Source organism: Pinus tabuliformis, chromosome 4_1, assembly GCF_031772625.1.
Source record: "Pinus tabuliformis cultivar Carrire ecotype Pingquan chromosome 4_1, CPIR1, whole genome shotgun sequence".
Lineage (NCBI taxonomy): Eukaryota > Viridiplantae > Streptophyta > Pinopsida > Pinales > Pinaceae > Pinus > Pinus tabuliformis.
Genome location: NC_142303.1, coordinates 626,218,092 through 626,236,230, shown reverse-complemented (window position 1 = coordinate 626,236,230; position 18,139 = coordinate 626,218,092). Strand labels below are relative to the sequence as shown.

General features: G+C 38.6%; 1 protein-coding gene across 1 annotated transcript in view; it reads left to right on the top strand.

The window, feature by feature from the left end:
* The window catches only part of LOC149177582 (uncharacterized protein At3g06530-like), a 280,290-nt gene that overhangs the window by 223,765 nt on the left and 38,386 nt on the right, over positions 1–18,139 (top strand). Inside the window, 4 exon segments of the mRNA XM_089420165.1 lie at positions 3,924–4,013; positions 4,347–4,558; positions 4,721–4,928; positions 5,064–5,246. Of these exon segments, the coding sequence (XP_089276291.1) occupies positions 3,924–4,013; positions 4,347–4,558; positions 4,721–4,928; positions 5,064–5,246 (693 nt within the window).

Below are 18,139 nucleotides of genomic sequence, written 5' to 3'. Positions count from 1 at the left end.
GTCTTCCAAGTGTTTTCTGGCTTGATATGGATATGATGATAAAGAAAATTCAAATTGATCTTGTTGAAAAAGTTTGCTCCTTTGTTTTGATCCATAAGGTTGTCAACTCACTACAATGGATATTGCTTATTGATGGCGATTCCTTTAAGAAGTTGATAATCGACTTACATTCTCTATCTGCCATATATATTCCAACTAATACGATCTTTGGTCTTAAAGTCGACAAGCTGGGGCAATTGTGCCCGCTATCCACCAATTCTTGAATATACCTCTTAATCTCTTCACCCTGAAAAATTACAGTGATATGTAATGGACCTTGTTTGGCAGAGCAAATTTTAGTTGCAGGTTTATTGCATGGCTAGGAGGCATACCTCAAGTTTTTTTGGAACAACTTAGGATTATGCTGGAATAATTTACTAAGATTTTTTTGTAATTAGGAGGAGATCTAAGTTTATAGAATTTGCTATCCATTTGTGGTCAATAAGTGACGTGGAAGAGATTGTAGGCTGCCTTGCGATCATGCCAAAAAATGATGATGCAACAATCAACAAGGTTGACATCACAATCGGAAGTATTGATAAATGGTTCTATGGCAAAAACTATTGAGCATGTACAAGTGTCAATTGTCCTGCTTCCTTGACCCATCCAAGTCATATCCTTGACCCATCCAAGCTATATGGCATTTCGTGTCACGACCAGTTTCCATGAAAACCAGTTTCTTTTGAGTCCCTTTATCCCTGGTTGAACTGTGCCAACTTGTCTTTGATTTGGCAGTTGTAGTTAAAGTGAACTTCATGATTATTTGCAGAATAATCCATAGCCATGTGAACTAGCGGAGAGTTAGGGTTTTAAAATTGGTACCTCTATTTCATCATTGTTACCAATCTCTTGTGATTCATAAATTGAGCTTTGGCCTTTTCTAGTTGGAGAGTGGGATATTTTTCATTTGAATGATTGAAGGGCCTATGATAGGTACAACATTTCAGATTGTGTTTGCTTTCCAGTAGCTCGGCAGTCAAATTTTTGAGGATCTGTGAGAGTCCAGGATGTTGGAAAATATGCTTCGAGGCTTCTGATCCCTGCATCAAATTTGTTGCCATTGAGTGGGTCATAAGTTTTGAAGATCTGTGGCATTCTGCCACGCACAAAAAATATTCTTCAATGCTTCCGATCCTTTTCTCAATTTTATGGTCACTAAGTGAGTTGATGAAGTTTTGTATAGTGGTCTTCTTGTCAATCTTGTAGGTTGACAATGAGAGTGAAATCATTGTGAAAGTCTGTTGCTTTGTAGTCATTTGGAGCTATTGCAATTGTCCCAGTCAGTGTTGATAATATCGGTATCAGGAAAATATCGACGAGGGTCCGGAAAATATCTTATCGGCAATATCGGCGAAAATATCGGCAAGCATAAAAAATGCATAATATATTCATTTTTTTCAGATTTCTAAACATATAAAGCAATAACAACATGAACTAAACACATTGGCACATAAATATGAAGAAGGCATTGATATATATGATGTCAAATAGAAATGATACATCAAACTTCAAAGGCGATACCAAATCCTGTTGATCCCTGATAATTGTCCAATCAAGGACTCAAACAAAATAACATCACATATCCTACTGATCCCTGATAGTGATAAATTGATAATTGTCCAATCAAGGACTCAAACAAAATAACATCACATATCCTGCTGATCCCTGATAGTGATAATTGTCCAATCAAGGACTCAAACAAAACAACATCACATATATAGAACTTTAAAAGTATTTCATCATCATGAGTTATAAACTTATATGTAGCAAAAGTTGCAAAACAAATAAAACTAGCAGCTATCTATCTGAGACCATTAGCGTCTCCCTAGCAGCATTCTTTCTGTCTTGTTCAGCAATTGCTTCACGAGCTTTTTGTATAACCTCTGCACTAGAAACCATACAAGGCATCACATCTGCATCATATGCAGAGAGTTTAGCCAGATGGTATTTCAATCGTGTAATCCCTCCTGACATCTTGGTCCCACACAAGTTGCATGATATATATGCCTGATTTGCCCCACCAACAGCCTCCCCATACTCCCAAAATGGGTCCAAGGCTTTTGGCATATTTGACATTTGTAGTGAACTAATCTAGGGCACAAAAAAAACAAAAAATTGGAATTAAACCCCCCAACAGAAAATGAAAAAATAATAAGTAATAACAACCTCATTCAAAAAAAAATTACTACATTATTTGCATTTTGCAATGTGAATGAAAAATGGCAATAAGAGGGTGCATAAGAAAGTTGAAAAAAAAAAATTGAAGCTTGCTGTCCAAATATGGAGAAAACCCTTGCACTGGTTCATGGGCATGAAAATCATAGCAAATGGAAAAAAACAAAGAAACAAAATGTTGGTAGGCAAAGAGGCAAGCAAGCATAACCCTAAATCTATGAAAAAATCATTAACATAGGGGTTTTTAAGAACATACCTGCTAATGGAAGAAATGAAGTTTGTCTCACTACTCTTCAATCTTTGATCCACAAAAAAATCTTAATTGGTGGTGATAATCGTCGTTTGATCTTCAAACCCTCCTTGACAAGCACCACAAAACTCTTTCCCTTTCTTCTCCAACACTCAGAAACAAAAATGAAGAAAAAAAACCAATTTTCGTTTTTTATAGCCGCGGGAAAACACACCCGGCGATATTTTAGATCGTTGCGCGATTTTTTCGAAAATATCGCCGATATTTCGTAAATCGCGCGATATTTTCGGGGCGATATATCGGCTCGCCGAAAATATCACGATATTTCCGATATTCGGCGATATATCGCCGATATTATCAACAATGGTCCCAGTAACTGTTGAGAATGCTCTCATATCATGCATTGTCTTTACGTGGATCTTGTTCTGCTGTTGCCTCTACTCTTCAAGCTTTTTAGCAAATAGCTGGAGTAATTGTGAATTCTGTTGGGATTCAGTGCTCCTGGGAATTTCATCACCTTATTGCTGAGAAGACCATGGTGACTTGGACTTATGAAAATTGACTACAAAAATACACTAGACGATTTGATAAGATGTCTCTTAAGAGTCGTCTTGACTTTTAAGAGTTAACTTAAAAAAAAATTGTCTCATCATATTGTTGCTCAATGACTTGATCCTTTGGCAAAGAAATAAATGATTTTTTTGACAAAGTAGAGCATTCTTGAAATTGGACATGTCAGATGAATTTAAACTTTTAGACAAACAAGCCTGAACGATCAAAGAGAAAATTAAATCTACTTTGTATATTGTAATTACTAAGGTTTTTTTTTCTTTTTCAACTCAGAAAAGCTAAAATCAACATTTATAAATTATATGTTTGGACAAGATACTTTAAATTCTGTAAGTGTGTCCCTTCTTCAAATGACAAGAATCATATGTCCCAAGGTAAGAGTTAAGGGGCTGTACGATCTGAGGTCAATTGTGGTTTTTTTTTAAAGATTGTCCAGAGTGTTACATACAGAGAATAATGATGTGTTTTGTCAGCAGTTACAGTCAAGTTAGTTACATACAGCAAAAGATAATTATAGGTGGCTAAAGACTGTCATCACTTTTTAAATTTTTTCTAAGTTGTGAATTTGCATTAACATGTCAAGGTGATTTTGCTTCATTGTTTTTGTTATAGATGAGACAAGCAGATATTTTCTATAAAAGGGGAAATTAACAAATTTGTTTGCAGAACATACTCTAATCAACTCTTGTATTTCCTGCTACTTATGATTGTTGTTTGTGGAGGAAAGCAATCCATGGGGAAAGCTTCGAAAGAAATTACTCACATTTCTGGGTTATAAATAAAATTTAATTCTTGTTTTTCTAGGAATGATGTATAGCTTGTTGTATGCCAATTTTTATTGTCTTATACAACAGCTTTGAATTCTAACGGTATATTGTTTTGTGGACAGGATCAATTATTCCAGCGTTTAATAATATTATTTAGTAGTGATATTGGAGTGATCCGTAATGCAGCTAGTGATGCTTTGCGAAGAATTAATGTTCGTGTTTCTCTTCCTTGGTTCTGTCTTTTCTTTTTGTAAATTTTCATGTAATCGTTATGATATGCATAAAAAAAAGGTGATGTTCAATGGTGCTGGTCAATGGGGTGTGGGTTTAGATCTGCATCTGTTTCCCAGCATAGGCCTTGGTGTAGTTACATTGTTCTGGATCACCTTTGAGGTTAACCATGCCATGTGCATTGCAATTAGAGCTGTGTCTGTTGACAGAAGTTTTCCTACATTGGTCATCTGTGCTGATCAGAATATTTGATTAACATTGAGTGTTAGGAAGACTAACTAAGAATCTTACATTTCGACCTTTTAATTTTATAGGTAAATGGAATCACAGTTGCAAAGCAATTTGATTCCATTATTGCACATTTTCATAGAATTGAAAATCCTACAAAAAAGCTGAAGAAGAGGAAACTGGAAAAATGTTCCCATGAACGTCCAAGTCATGGAGGGCTGCCTGAAGAGGGATGGCATCTGAGTTTTGCTGGCGCACTGTTAGAATTTTTGGTTTGGAAGAAAGATCTCAACAACAGGTTGGTGAATTTTTATTCATTTTATGTGCAAATGATTTGTAATGCTGGAGAATGATTTTTAGATCTAGTATGAACATGGTGTTCCATGAAAGTCATATATTTATTAGATGTCTTTGTCTGTCTTAAATGTTGTTTTAACTTAGTTTGGATTATTCTTATTAGGCTTGCAGTTATAGAACCTTTATTTAGGCTGCTTGGTAAGACCATAGAAGATGGACCCTTAATATCTGGGGTTCATGGGGAACAAGAAACAGGACTCCCTGATAATGCTCATGGATCAAGAAGCGATAGTAAATGTTACCTACAGCAGGTTCTACTGACAGTTCTGGAAAACATAAGCAATTCATTATTGGCAGAATCTGATTTAAAGGCAAGGATCTTATTTGATGACATTTTGTTTATTGTCTCTAAGTTTTCTCTTTTGAACTTTGTTGACATTGAGAATATCCTTTTCTTTGACTTCATCTAAATGCTTTTGTCCACTGAAATGTTTTCCTGTCTGCAGGAAATATTATGTAAGAAATTTAATGTGGATCTAGTTGTGCGATGTGTCAACATTGCAAAGGATTCAACTACTCGTAATCATGCTTTGTCACTGATGACTGCTCTTGGAAGGCTGCTTCCTGATCAAGTGTTGGATCACGTTATAGATATATTTACTATTATGGGTAAATCAACTATAATTCAGGTGAATTCTCAGTTGTATACATGCTTTTTGGCATTGGTTTCCTAGTAAATCTTTGGATCTCTCCAACATATGCTTGTGTGCTGTCTTTTTCAGTGATGACTTTAGTTGTACATATAGAAGTGATGGTGTTTTTACATGTCACAGCATGCTGAAGTTACATTACTCTGAAACAAATAGTTTTCTTTCTACATGTTTGGAGATATACTGCTAGGATTCTGCCACAAATACATTATTCTATTATGCCCACTTATATCCTACTAGATAAGTAGTCCCAAAGTATACAATTAATGGCCACTGAATGCTTTGCTGGTCTCAAGTGTTTGACAGATCCCTTTGTTTAGTAAGAAAAAGGTGCTTAAAGATGTACCATGGCAATAATTGTTAAGTCAAAACCCAAAAAATAAAATTGCTGTACATTGCTGCAAATATAGAAGAATAAATAGCTATCTCACTGAATTAATTTTGTGGAAAGTACCTTGTTAGAGAAGATGAGATAATTTTATTGATCTCCACAAATGGTCAAGGAATAGTTTAGTAGGACTTGAAGTGAAAACCTTTAGAGGCTCGGGGCTGTAGCTCAATAATAAATATCAGTCTATGAACTTGAAATAAAAGTAGAGGCAGGGGAGGGAGTCCTTGTTCCCATCTATCATTGTAAAAGAAACAACACAAAGCATGATGATGTCATTTGAAGAGCGCTTGGGGTTGAGGGGGTTTGGTTATATAAAGTTGGGAAGTGCTCTAGAGGGGAATGACTAGTCACTTCCGGCATGGCAGAAAAATCTCAATATTGAGGTCTATGAAGCGAACAAGGTTCCTTCTTCAGATTAATTATTCCAGAAGATTTGGAATATAAAGATATCCACAATGATACAAATATTATATATTAAATGTATGAATAAGATGATGATACAATGAGAGTGAGAGCCTTGCTTAAATACCAAGCAGACGTCTCTTCATGGAGAGTCATGTCTCATTTAGACATGACTCTTCAACCAAAATAATAATCATTATTAATTATTATCATTTACATTATTTCCTATAGATTTATTCATAACATTGCCTTCCTCCTCAAAAAGCTTTGTCCTCAAAGCTTGTTGATGAAAAAGGCTTCATCTCTTTTTTGGTTTCGAATGTCTTCTCGTCTCGGAATAGTTATCTTCGTCGATCCAAGTTGATATGATCTTTTAAGTGACAAACAAAATTGTCGCACTGAGAAGGGATCAAACCATACTAGATTAATCTTCTGTGGAATATTCTCATCACTAAATTTTTGTAACAAATCGTCATCATAGGACTCGATTGAGGTTACATCAATATTATTTGGAACATTAGTTTGTTGTTTCTGTTTTGAATGGTCCTGATACATGGCATGGTTGAGTTGTCTACTCTCATGATTCGGATGTCGATAGGGAACTTTTTTGGTTTGACTTTCCCTTATTAAGTGTGTGGAATTTTTTTTATTTACTTCAGGTGATGATGTTGTTGAATTGGTTGCAAAACCTTCACTTGGGATGTTTATCATCTGAACTGCAACATCTAAGTGCGTCTTTTTTTCAACTAGTTTGCATTCTTCTGGAGTTATGATATCAGTATTCGTACCTTTATCTTCAACTTGGACTGTTACGACTGGAAATTTCAATATTTCTTCTTGAGTAAATTGTTCTAACTTGTCTTTTAATGCTTCAATTCCTTCTTTGTGACTTTAGTCTTCTTGACTTGTGCAATTAATTTTTCAATGTGGTCCTTGAGGCGAGAAATTTCTTCATCTTTTTCCATTACTTGTTTGTAATGAATATTTGCAAGATTTTCATATTCTTGTTGTAACACTTTCTTGTTTTGCCAAAGTCTGGCTATTCTGTCTTTCTTTTGATCTTTCAATTGCAATTTCTCGGAACATTGGATTACATCGTTTTGTAGGAGTGATGATGGGCTTTCAACTTGCAATGTGGATTCTGTTTTCTTCATTTCCTTATTAAAATCAACATGTTGTCGCTTATATATTGCCATTAATTGTCCTATATCTCTTGCAATTGATTGTTTTTGTGCATCATTTAGAAATTCGACTAAGGTAAAAGTTTTGTAACATTTTGTGCAGACGATCTCGATCTCTCTCATCAAGAAGTTCGATTTGAGACAAGGGGCATCAAAGAAGCAAGAGTGAAGGTCTAGAAAGGAAGAACAATTCAAAAGGAAGCAAACAAGTTTGTTTTTGGGCTTTGTTCTCTCACACGTGCAAGCTTTTAGGGTTTCTGTTGTTGCTACAAAGGCCGAATTTTCAGATCTAGTTGCAGGTCCAAAAGTTTGTGGAAGAAGGTCAAGATTTAAAGCCAAAGAAGACTAGAATCAAAGGAGAACTTAGCGAAGACACAATATTGGTCTTAAGGTTAAGGAGAAAAATGAATTAATAGCTGCCCCAAGGTTATTTGGAAGCAGGAGCGGGGAGCGACATTTTCAAAAGCTCCGAGTTTGGGAGAGAATTTTGATTCATATATGTAGGTATATCCATCCATTGTAGGTCATCATGTGAAAACATTTCATGTTTACTATCCATGATCTATTATAGGGAGGGATCGATATCCTCCAAGGCAATGAGATGTGCACTGGCAGAGTTCGATGTCCACCCTTTTTGTTTTGAGGTCATTTTCCATTTGGTTTCTTTCTTTCATAGAATTTGTTCTCATAGAGACTCTGCCACCAGGAGAGAGAGGTATCCCTACCTTGCACTTTTCTTCTCGAAGGATCTCACTTCAGATCCTTCCTCAAGTTAGGCACGAAGTTGGTTCTAAGAGGCATCTCAGTTTCTATAGTTGATCACTCTCTTTGCAAAACATCTTCCCCCATTTGGATTCTCCCTTGATGTGTCGAGCCATCTCTTGTTGACTAGATAGGTATTGAACTGGGCCATAAGAGAGGACACCTATAGATTGTACGCTTGGAACCACACCTCTAACAAACCTAGGCTCAAAGATGCCCTTTTGCATATAGTACTCTTTGGATTTGCGGGATGGCATCGTTGTGCGCCTCCCTTATATGTTGCAGTTGTTGGATGCACTCACTCAAGATCCCTTTGGGCAATGTTGGTTCAAATCCCATCAATTTTGGATAGAGGTAGATCACCATATATCATGATCTGATAGTATTACCAAGTGTGCCACTGTCAAGAGTTGAAGATAATGATGCACCTTGTGTTTTGGTGCCCCTATACTATGATATTAAGACCAAAGATGCTTATTCTTCTTCATCAAGGTGATCTCTTGCCCTCAAAATCAGCTTCTGCACACAATGCCCTGCTTGCGAAAAACATGCATAGTTCCATAGTGTGCCAGACTGTAGAATAGTAAGATCTCGTGTTTCTCCTCAGCTGCACCTGTCTAGGAAGCCAACGTATATTATTGAGGCAATCTTGGCGGCACTAGTCCATACATTAGGCCACTCATTCTTTGAGTGCTCCAAAGATCAACTATAGATGAGCTCAGAGTAGTTTACCTTCTGCCCATTAGAGTACCTCTTAGTCCCAAAGGAGCAACCAAAGATCCATTCAAAATTTCCTTCTTAAATCAGATGCTAGGAGTATCCCTTGCTTGTCTATTCCCCTTTGGATCATACAATTTGACTCCTTGATGGTTCTAGAGTACTCCAACATCGAGGTAGTGCCCTGTTCGCCCCCTCTGCCCTGGGGCATCAGACTCAAGAGATATTGACATCATGGGGGTCATGGTCTGATCCCTCTCTCTCTTGCTCTCTTTCTCTTGACAAGTTTTCTAGTTGTTCAAACTCACAGTATTTTGTAACACCTTGCATTTATCACAATTTTATACATTTATACATATGTTTTGATGATATACCTTTCTAGTTTCCTTTCTTTATATCATTTTTTTACATTTCTAGGAGTTGTGCTTGCACTCCCACATTATATTCATACTGATTGTACTCTTTAGTCCCATGTGTCTCAAGTATCTAACATGCAAGGGAGAGTCCTCTTAAGGTGCTTGTTCGAGAGGAGCAAGTATTATGATTTCTTTCCTAAGTTTTACATAGGAGAATCACATTAATTAATTTAATGATTAATGTTGGCTATTGGTGTAATTTTTTAGGATAAATACTTTAATTATTTAAGTGACTTAGATCCAATCTCCATCGTTGATCTAAGTGGGTCAGGATTTAATCCTATCCCTATATCACTTTGGACATTAGGGTTTTGGCTCAATAAAAAGTTAAAAATGGAACCTAAGGGAGAGGATGAAAACACAACATTGGGATTGAAAGAGAGATTTTCTCAAGGAGTGAGAGGCTCGAGTGATTGAAGAGAAGAAGAAAGTGTGATTCATCATTTACAAAAATCACAATTACAAGTCATTATGAAGACCGAACCTAGTTACACTTTTCAACACTCCCTCTTAACTAGGGAGGTATTCATAATGGTACTTGGTCATTCTCAATCTGAAGAATTTCTCATAAGAAGAATCAGATTGGTAACCCATTTGTTTAGCATCATATCAACTAGCATTGTTACATAGCAAGGCCTTGACTAACAACTCTATCTCTCTACAAGATCTGAGCTCAATGTTGGCGAGACCAATGATATATAGACACTCTCATCCATAGTTTAAAAACCGGCCGGCTTGAACTGGAAGCCGGTCAAACCGACTAGTTCATTGGGTGACAGGGTCAAACCGGCCAAAAAACCCGGTTGAGAGGTCCATTTCACCAAAATTTCACAAAACTCGGACCAAACTAGCTAGTTCCATCATAAACTATCTGATTTGTTGCTAGGGTAGCTATAGACCCCATAGAATGCAGTTCTGTGAGTTTTTAAGCTGTTTTGAGGGAAATTTGGGGTTATTTTCCTCCAAAAATAGTCCCTCCAAGAAAAGCATGCCTACCCTCTCATGTGCCTGACACATCTCAACCCTAGCAATGTTGGCAATTAATGGTATTATTAAAATCTTTTAACATTTCCTTATTTTTCATTTTCATCCTTTTACTTTAATTTTTAACATTACGATGAAATGACTCAGGATGTTTGAGAGTGGTTTCGACCTTATTGGATTTCATATAGAGAAACTAGAATTTTAGATTTCACTCAAACTTCAGCAGACTTAATGGTTTTCAGGATTTCATGGTTTGGGGGTTTGCAATTTGGATTTCATATAGAGAAACTAGAATTTTAGATTTCACTCAAACTTCAGCAGACTTAATGGTTTTCAGGATTTCATGGTTTGGGGGTTTGCAATGTTTCCATTTGATTCTATCATGCATGAGAGTATGAGATTGGCATTTGATCAAGAGCATGAAGCCCTTTAAGAACCTTGATGTTGGTGGCATTGATTGTTGAACTTTGTTGATGTTGCTGGTATCGATTGTTAAACTCCTTTGCCATGGCCTTAACAAGAATGTACTCTTCACTCAAAGGAAAACAACTGGTTAGGCATGCTAATCTTTTTCTACCACATTATAAGGTTGAGGAGATGAACCTTTCACTCAAACCAAAATCATTGGTTAGGCATGTTAAACCTTTTCAATTTCTATCATGTTATAAGGTCGAGCAATCCAAGTTTGAAGACTTTGAGCTAGATGATGTTTATGTATCTCTTGTTGATGATCCCATTTATAGTAGCGCTGAATGAATGATGAGTTTCATGAGTGACCATGTTGATCAGTGATTTGTAGTTTTGATGTCTATTTTAGCTACTACGACTACTACTAAAGTTATAGAGGAGTTTTAGGAGTCCTCAAACTTTGAGCCATATTATTTATGTAGCTCATGTTGATGATCTCTTGTTTGATAGTGGTGATGAGTTTGATCATGATGAGGAGTGATCATGTCGTTGGTCACTGATATGTAGACTTGTAGCAAGTCAGTGGCCCCATAGCTTAGAGCATTGTTTTCGAACTGTAGAGGCCATTTAGAGCCTCATTGATTATGTATTTTGTTGCTGATATGTATTGCACTCGGTGCCATTTTGATATATTCACCTATAAATGGTATATAAATGAGCAAACATTGCATATTTTGTCTCTATTGGTTTGGAATCATGGTTTTAAATCTTAAAAATAGTTTTTTTATTATTAAAAACTAATTATTTCATGTATTTTTTTAAAGACGAGTTCATTGAGATTTGACCAGTCCTGGTTTGACCAGTTCCAGTTTGAAACCCGGTTTATTAGGTGGACTGATCCAATCACAGGTTCCAGTTTTTAAAACTATGCTCTCATCATTGTCTCTCTCGGAACATACCCTACCCAGGTTTTCAGGGTGTGTTCCATTAGGGCTATTCTTATCTTGGACTCCCCGATCCTCAAGGAATATCGGTCCTCTACGTGTACTCTTGAGTCTTATCTTGAATGCCCTATCTCATCCTCAAAGAGCATCATATGCCAAATGATTACCCAATCCTCCATTCTGTCTTCCCAAGTGAATACCAGAATGATGTGTCTATCTCTCCCTCTTAATTTAGGGAGGACATATATGTTCCAATAAAGGAATGTACTCATTCCTATGGAAGGAATGTACCTAAGCTCGCTCTTGGCTTAGGAGTTTCCAAGTTTCTTCCTAGTAAGAAACTTGTTTCTAGGTTCCCTCTTAACTAGGGACCTACAACAACTCCTCAGGTGGAGATGATGGGACAATCGACTGCTTGAAGAAATTTTTCCTTTGATGCCATGAATTTCTTTGTTGCGGAGTCTTCATCTTTTGGGACTTCTTCATAGGGTACAGACCATCCATCACTTTCGTTCATGAGTCAGTCATGTCATTTTTCCTTTCATCAGAAAGTGATCCATCAGTCTTCATTGGGCCTTGCTTTATGTCACACTGCCTTCTTCATGTCATATTTTTCGGAAGGATCTTACATCCTTACATCCTTCTATATAGAAGGATCTTACATCCTTATATATTTTCGGAAGGATCTTACATTAATATTTTTAATGAGTTCCTAAGTTTAAACTTAGGGAAATTAAAATATTAATGTGTATTAATATAATATGGGTGAGAAAGTTCTAAATAACGAGGATCAAGCCAGATCTAATCTTAGCCATTGATTAGGGACTTAATTTCGGCGGTTGAATCGTCAACATGAAAAAGTATAAGAGGAGGCTTGAGGGTCAGTTGGTGATACACCAAGAGAGATCAAGAATTCGATTTTCTGGGGCAGAGTTTGTTGAGGAAATTGAGTTAGTGATCAGTTGCAGCGAGGGGTAGTTCACCAAGGGATTTCGATCCAACGCTGAATGAAACATATTAGAGAGGCAATAGAGTGTCGGAAGAGGTAGTGCAGAGCGTAGGAGGGATGATGCAGAGGCAGCAAGGGTTGATGCGGAGGCTAAGGAGGCCAGCGCAGAGGACGTAGAGGGCCAAAGAAGCTGACGCAGAGGTCGTAGAGGCTGACGCAGAGGACACAGTGAGCTTCATAGGTTGCGTTGAGGTGATTCAATAGGGACAAATTGAGAGATGATTGGCTGACACAAAGCCAGAGAGGGTGACACAGTTACAAAGGGGGTGACTCAGTTCCAGAGGAGTGCGTGGAGCAGCTTTCGCTGTCCAGCACTTTGGGATTGTTCATCCGGTTGATGATCAGCTGGAATATCTGTCTCCAAATAGAGGTATTGCTACCAAGGATATTCTCTGAAGGGTGAGCCATTTCTGGCACCCTGGTTGTATTCAAAATCTACTTAATAATAAAACCCTCTATAAGTTGCATTGGTTTTCCCGCATTGGATTTTTTTGGGGACGATTGTCCAAAAATAACAATGTCCCTTGTGTTGTCTCAGTTTATTTCAGTTGTTTATCTGTATATTTGTGAAGGCTGCATTTTTGTTTACTTCTATATTTATGCATTTAAATAACTTGTTAATGCAAAGAACAAGTAGGAGATAGTAAACTAGAAAATGCAGTAGGGTTTTCTGATGTGTTCGATTCAAAAATTTTCACATGGTATCAGAGTGATTGTAGATCAAGGAGGATTGAAGACACCAACAAAAGAAATTTGAGGATTTGCAGCAGAGAAGCCGCTGTCCTGAGAGACAACGTTGTTCCAGAATTAAAGAGGTAAGAGGAAGAGTGACACAGTGCTAAGAGGGTGATGCAGAGGCTCGCATAGAGCCTGCATCAGCATTGTGATCTAGGAGAAAGGCCAATGCAGAGGTAGAAGGGGGGTAGATCAGGCCTACGCAGTGCCGATCATCTTTCTAAGCCAGGAAGGATCGACGCTGAGGCCAGGAGGAGCTGATCCAACTCTCACTGTGATTGCGCAGAGCCTGAAGGGATCAGATTCTTTTGTTGTCGGGGCTAAGGGAGCTGTGTAGATTGAGATTTGTGGAGCAAGTGGGACGTTGTTTTTGTTTGAGAAGAACAATGTCTAAGGAGATGGAACCAAGGTAGAGGGAAGCACTACCCTGATAGATTTCTAGCCAAGAAATCCAGATTTGAGTTGCAACAACAAAGGGGGATTGGAGAGGAGTGATTCGACAGTTGGTAGATTTGCAGGAGGGAAGTCGAGACTCAGAGGGAGTCTAGGAGAGGAGCAGAGATGGCAGTGAATGGATTGAGGGATCAGGACAGATTGGATGGGGCTTCCAATTTTGTCATCTGGAAGGCCAGGATCTTGGAAATCATGGATAAACGATTATGCCTTGAAAACTGTAGTTGCCCCAGTTGACTCGAATGCAAATGAGAAGTATGAGGAGGCCATGGCGAAGGCGAAATGCATAATCCTAGATGGGGTCAAGGATCATGTCATATCTCACATTGCTGAGAAGAACACAACAAATGAGTTGTGGCATACACTGACCACCTTATACCAGGGCTCTTCCATGCAGCGGAAGATGCTATTGGAAAATTAGTTTTGGTCGTATCAGAGGCAGAAAGGAGAGGAGATAGATCACTTCCTTCTCAGGTTGCAAGGAATTCGCGCCCAGCTTACTTCTGTGGGGTCTACTCCAGATCCAGAGTTTATGGTTAGGACTGCTCTGAATTGAGTCTCCGAGGATTGGGAGAAATTTGTCGAAAGCATTTTGGGCAAAGCAACTCTCCCCAGTTGGGAGGAGATGTGGGCAACTCTTCAAAAGGAAGAGATCAGGAGAGTTCGAGTAAAGGAAGAGGAGGATGCGACTCTAGCATCTGCTGGGCAACAGGGGGTTCAGAAGAGGAAGAAGTAGGACCTCTCCAAGGTCAAGTGTTTCAATTGTGGGGAGTTGGGACATTATGCATCTTAGTGCCCTAGGAAGAAAGGCAAGGGAGAAGTTTCTGACTCAAAGGCAGCTCCAACAAAGGTGAAGAAGGATGTCGAGATTGATGACGATTGTGCCATGAGTGCTCATGCACCTCTAGAGAAGAGGTGGGGAGACATCAAGTTGTAGTCAGGAGGACTACATGTAGGGGCAGGATTCTTGAGGTGCCCAAACTCTTGGATCACATACGGCTACTGGAGCCCTTAACGAGAGTAGCATGATGTCAGGTGTTGGGTGGAGCAAGGTGTGATTGAGCGACAAGGCAGTGCTAGACTCTAGAGTGTAGAAGTCTGTAGTAGTGCAGTGGAGGCTGCAATAATACGAGAGGCACAAAGGTGTTTGTAGCAACCTAGTGCCAACAAAGGGAGCACAAGATAGCAGCAGAGGTAGCTTCAGCATCATGAGGTTTCCAGACTGACCGGGATATCAGTATTTGGGTGAAGTCAGTTACTTACTTCTCAGTAATTGAGTTGCAGTGCAACAATTATCAGTGGCAGTGTTATGCGCAACATGAGGCAACATTTTGAGAGGGAGCTATAATACAGATGTAGCAGTGGCAGTGGCAGTGTCATGGGCAACAATACAAGAAGCAACAATGCAAGGGATATGAAGTAGCAGGCCAAGCATCAACACAGGTACTGTTGCGGAAGATTAGTGTGATGTTCCCATGGTGAAACATTACTAGAGCACATTCCTCGCTAAGAGGGAGTGTTGATTTTTGGCAGCATCGGATGTGCTCTAGCCATGAAAATTGGTGGAGAGGCTAAGGCACATGAGATCTCCAAGACCCAAAAATCGTTTGGAGAAATTCCACTCGGAGGAAGAGATATCAAAATAATTAAAATTTGTAATGAGTTCCTATGTCTACACATAGGAAAATTAAAATACTAATGTGTATTAATATAATATGGGTGAGAAAGTTCAAATAACGAGGGTCAAGCCAAATCTAATCTTAGCCATTGATTAGGGACTTAATCTCAGTCGTTGAATCGTCAATAGGAAAAGTATAAGAGGATGCTTGAGGGTCAGTTGGAGATACACCAAGAGAGATCAAGAATTCGATTTTCTGGGGTAAGGTTTGTTGAGGAAATAGAGTGAGTGATCAGTTGCAGCGAGGGGCAGTTTAGCAAGGGATTTCAATCCAAGGCTGAAGGATACATATCAGAGAGGCAACATAGTGCCGGAAGAGGCAACACAGAGCCTAGGAGGGCTAATGCAGAGGCAACAAGGGTTGACATAGAGGTTAAGGAGGCCAACGCAAAGGACGCAGAGGGCCAAAGAAGCTGACGCAGAGGCCTTAGAGGCTAACACAGAGGACACAATGAGTTTCAGAGGCTACGCTGAGGTGATTCACTAGGGACAAACTGAGAGCTGATTGGCTGATGCAAAGTCAGAGAGGGTGACACAGTTCCGAAGGGGGTGACGCAGTTCCAGAGGAGTGCGTGGTGCAGCTTTCTTTGTCCAACACAAGGAACAACTGGAGTCACTTTGGGATTGGTCATCCGGTTGATGATCAGCTGAAATATCTGTCTCCAAATAGTGGTGTTGCTGCCAAGGATATTCTCTGAAGGGTGAGCCATTTCTGGCACCCTAGTTGTATTCATAATCTGCTTAATAATAAAACCTTCTATATGCTACACCGATTTTCCCGCATTGGATTTTTCCAGGGATGTTGTCTAAAAATAACGGGGTCCCTTGTGTTGTCTCAGTTTATTTTTGTTGTTGATTTGTATATTTGTGAAGTCTGCATTTGTGTTTAGTTCGATATTTATGCATTTAAATAACTTGTTAATGCAAAGAACAAGTAGGAGATAGTAAACCAAAAAATGCAGTAGGGGTTTTTGATGTGTTAGATTTAGAATTTTTCACAGTTTGATAACCCAACCAACTTTTTAGATCTCCTTGCAAAATGAAGTCATTTTACTAGATTTAGATTATAGAATAAAAGATACTTACTTGACAAGTGAAGATGAAATCTTCAACTTGATCCCTTTGATGGTGGTTGACGAAGATGTATTAGTGCCCTTTTGAATGATCTTCTTCCAAATGAAATCCCTTCTTCAATAAAAGGAGATTGCCCCTTTTATGATGACAACGCCTTTTGATCTAGCGCCCTTTGTTGATCCTCATCAATCACCATCAACAAAGACTTAAAAGTCGGGGGATTAAATCGTTTAGTTTAAAAAATCACATTTTTAGGATTAAATCGCAATTTTTTGCAGATTTTTTCCACACTTGTGAGTGCTTTTTACAACTTTAGATTAGGATCTTCTTCTACTTAGATTATTACTGTTCTTCATCAAACAAATACCAATGCATGAACATAAATATACAAGAGACACAAAATATAGGCTATGAGCCAGGGCCAAAACCTCTATCTCTTTTAGAGGAAAACCCGCACAAATTCTTCTTATAGAGATTCCAATTGATGAATACCAAGACCAAGACCCTTGACCTATTTGCCACTCCAATACAAAGACACAAGTTCTCTTGATAGTCAACCTTCTTCTTGATTTCCTCTTCCACTTCAATCTTCTGAGCATTGAGACATTGTCACCACAATGATCTTATCGAGATCTCTTGTGAGACCTCCTTGCTGTCATCATCAACGAATTGTGGTTGTACCAAACTATTATGTCCTCAACACTGTATTTCTGAACAAGTTATGATATTGAGACAAAGAGACCCTCCACTATGAGATAGTATCGAGCTTATCTCTGCCATCTTGTATCCTAGACCGAGCTCCTACACTGAAACAACCTTTGCATTATTTATCTGAGACTTACGTCTGTAATCATATGAAATTCTAGAGTGATCGCCGAACTTCTTCACTGTGATTAGTCCAGAAGTGATCCTCGCAGTCCCTTCCTTATCTACGCGAGTTCCATCCAAACTGTAGCCTTGTACACAAAACTGTGGCATTGAAACTTCCTCTTGAAATGGTCATATGAATCTCAGAGGGTAACCCAAACTTTTCCCTTCATTAGGCCACTCGAAATCCGAACTTGTCTCTGTCACTGTTACCCGAAAAACTCAGAGATGTGTCTGAACTGACTGTGGAAATGCGAAGTGCCTTCACGCATATATATAGTGGTTGCCCTTTATAAATAAGCCAACCCGTGATCTCGAATCGGTGTGTCTCCAAATGGGTGAGCCGACATGGGGTTGTTACTTCACCTTGAAGGTGACATGAAGAGGAGGACTTGTGCTTGTCGTTGGAGGGATTTTTGACAATCCTATTGACTCATATACATTCTTCATACATGACATTGACTCAAATGACTTTTATGACAAATCCTAAAGGCTCTCAATGGAAGCCATCTAAAGTAACCCTCTTTCTCATGAAACCCATGAAGCAAGGCATAATAATAATTTTTTTTTCTTCTTTTCATCATTTACAAAAATCAATCACATGTCATTATGAAGACCGAAACTAGTTACGCTTTTCAACAGGCCGTTGAAGTTTCAACAGAGGATTATAAGAAGAAGTTGATGGGGCTTGGAGAAATGACTTGAGAGGTTTGATTTCATGAGCATATCGATTTCCATAGTGGTAGAAATTAATTGCCGGAGAGAGAGCCAGTGAGAACGAAGTAGTGATAGAGGGCTAGAGACAGTGAAGCCAAAGGAAGGATTCCAGTTCTGGTGAGTGCATTTGCAGA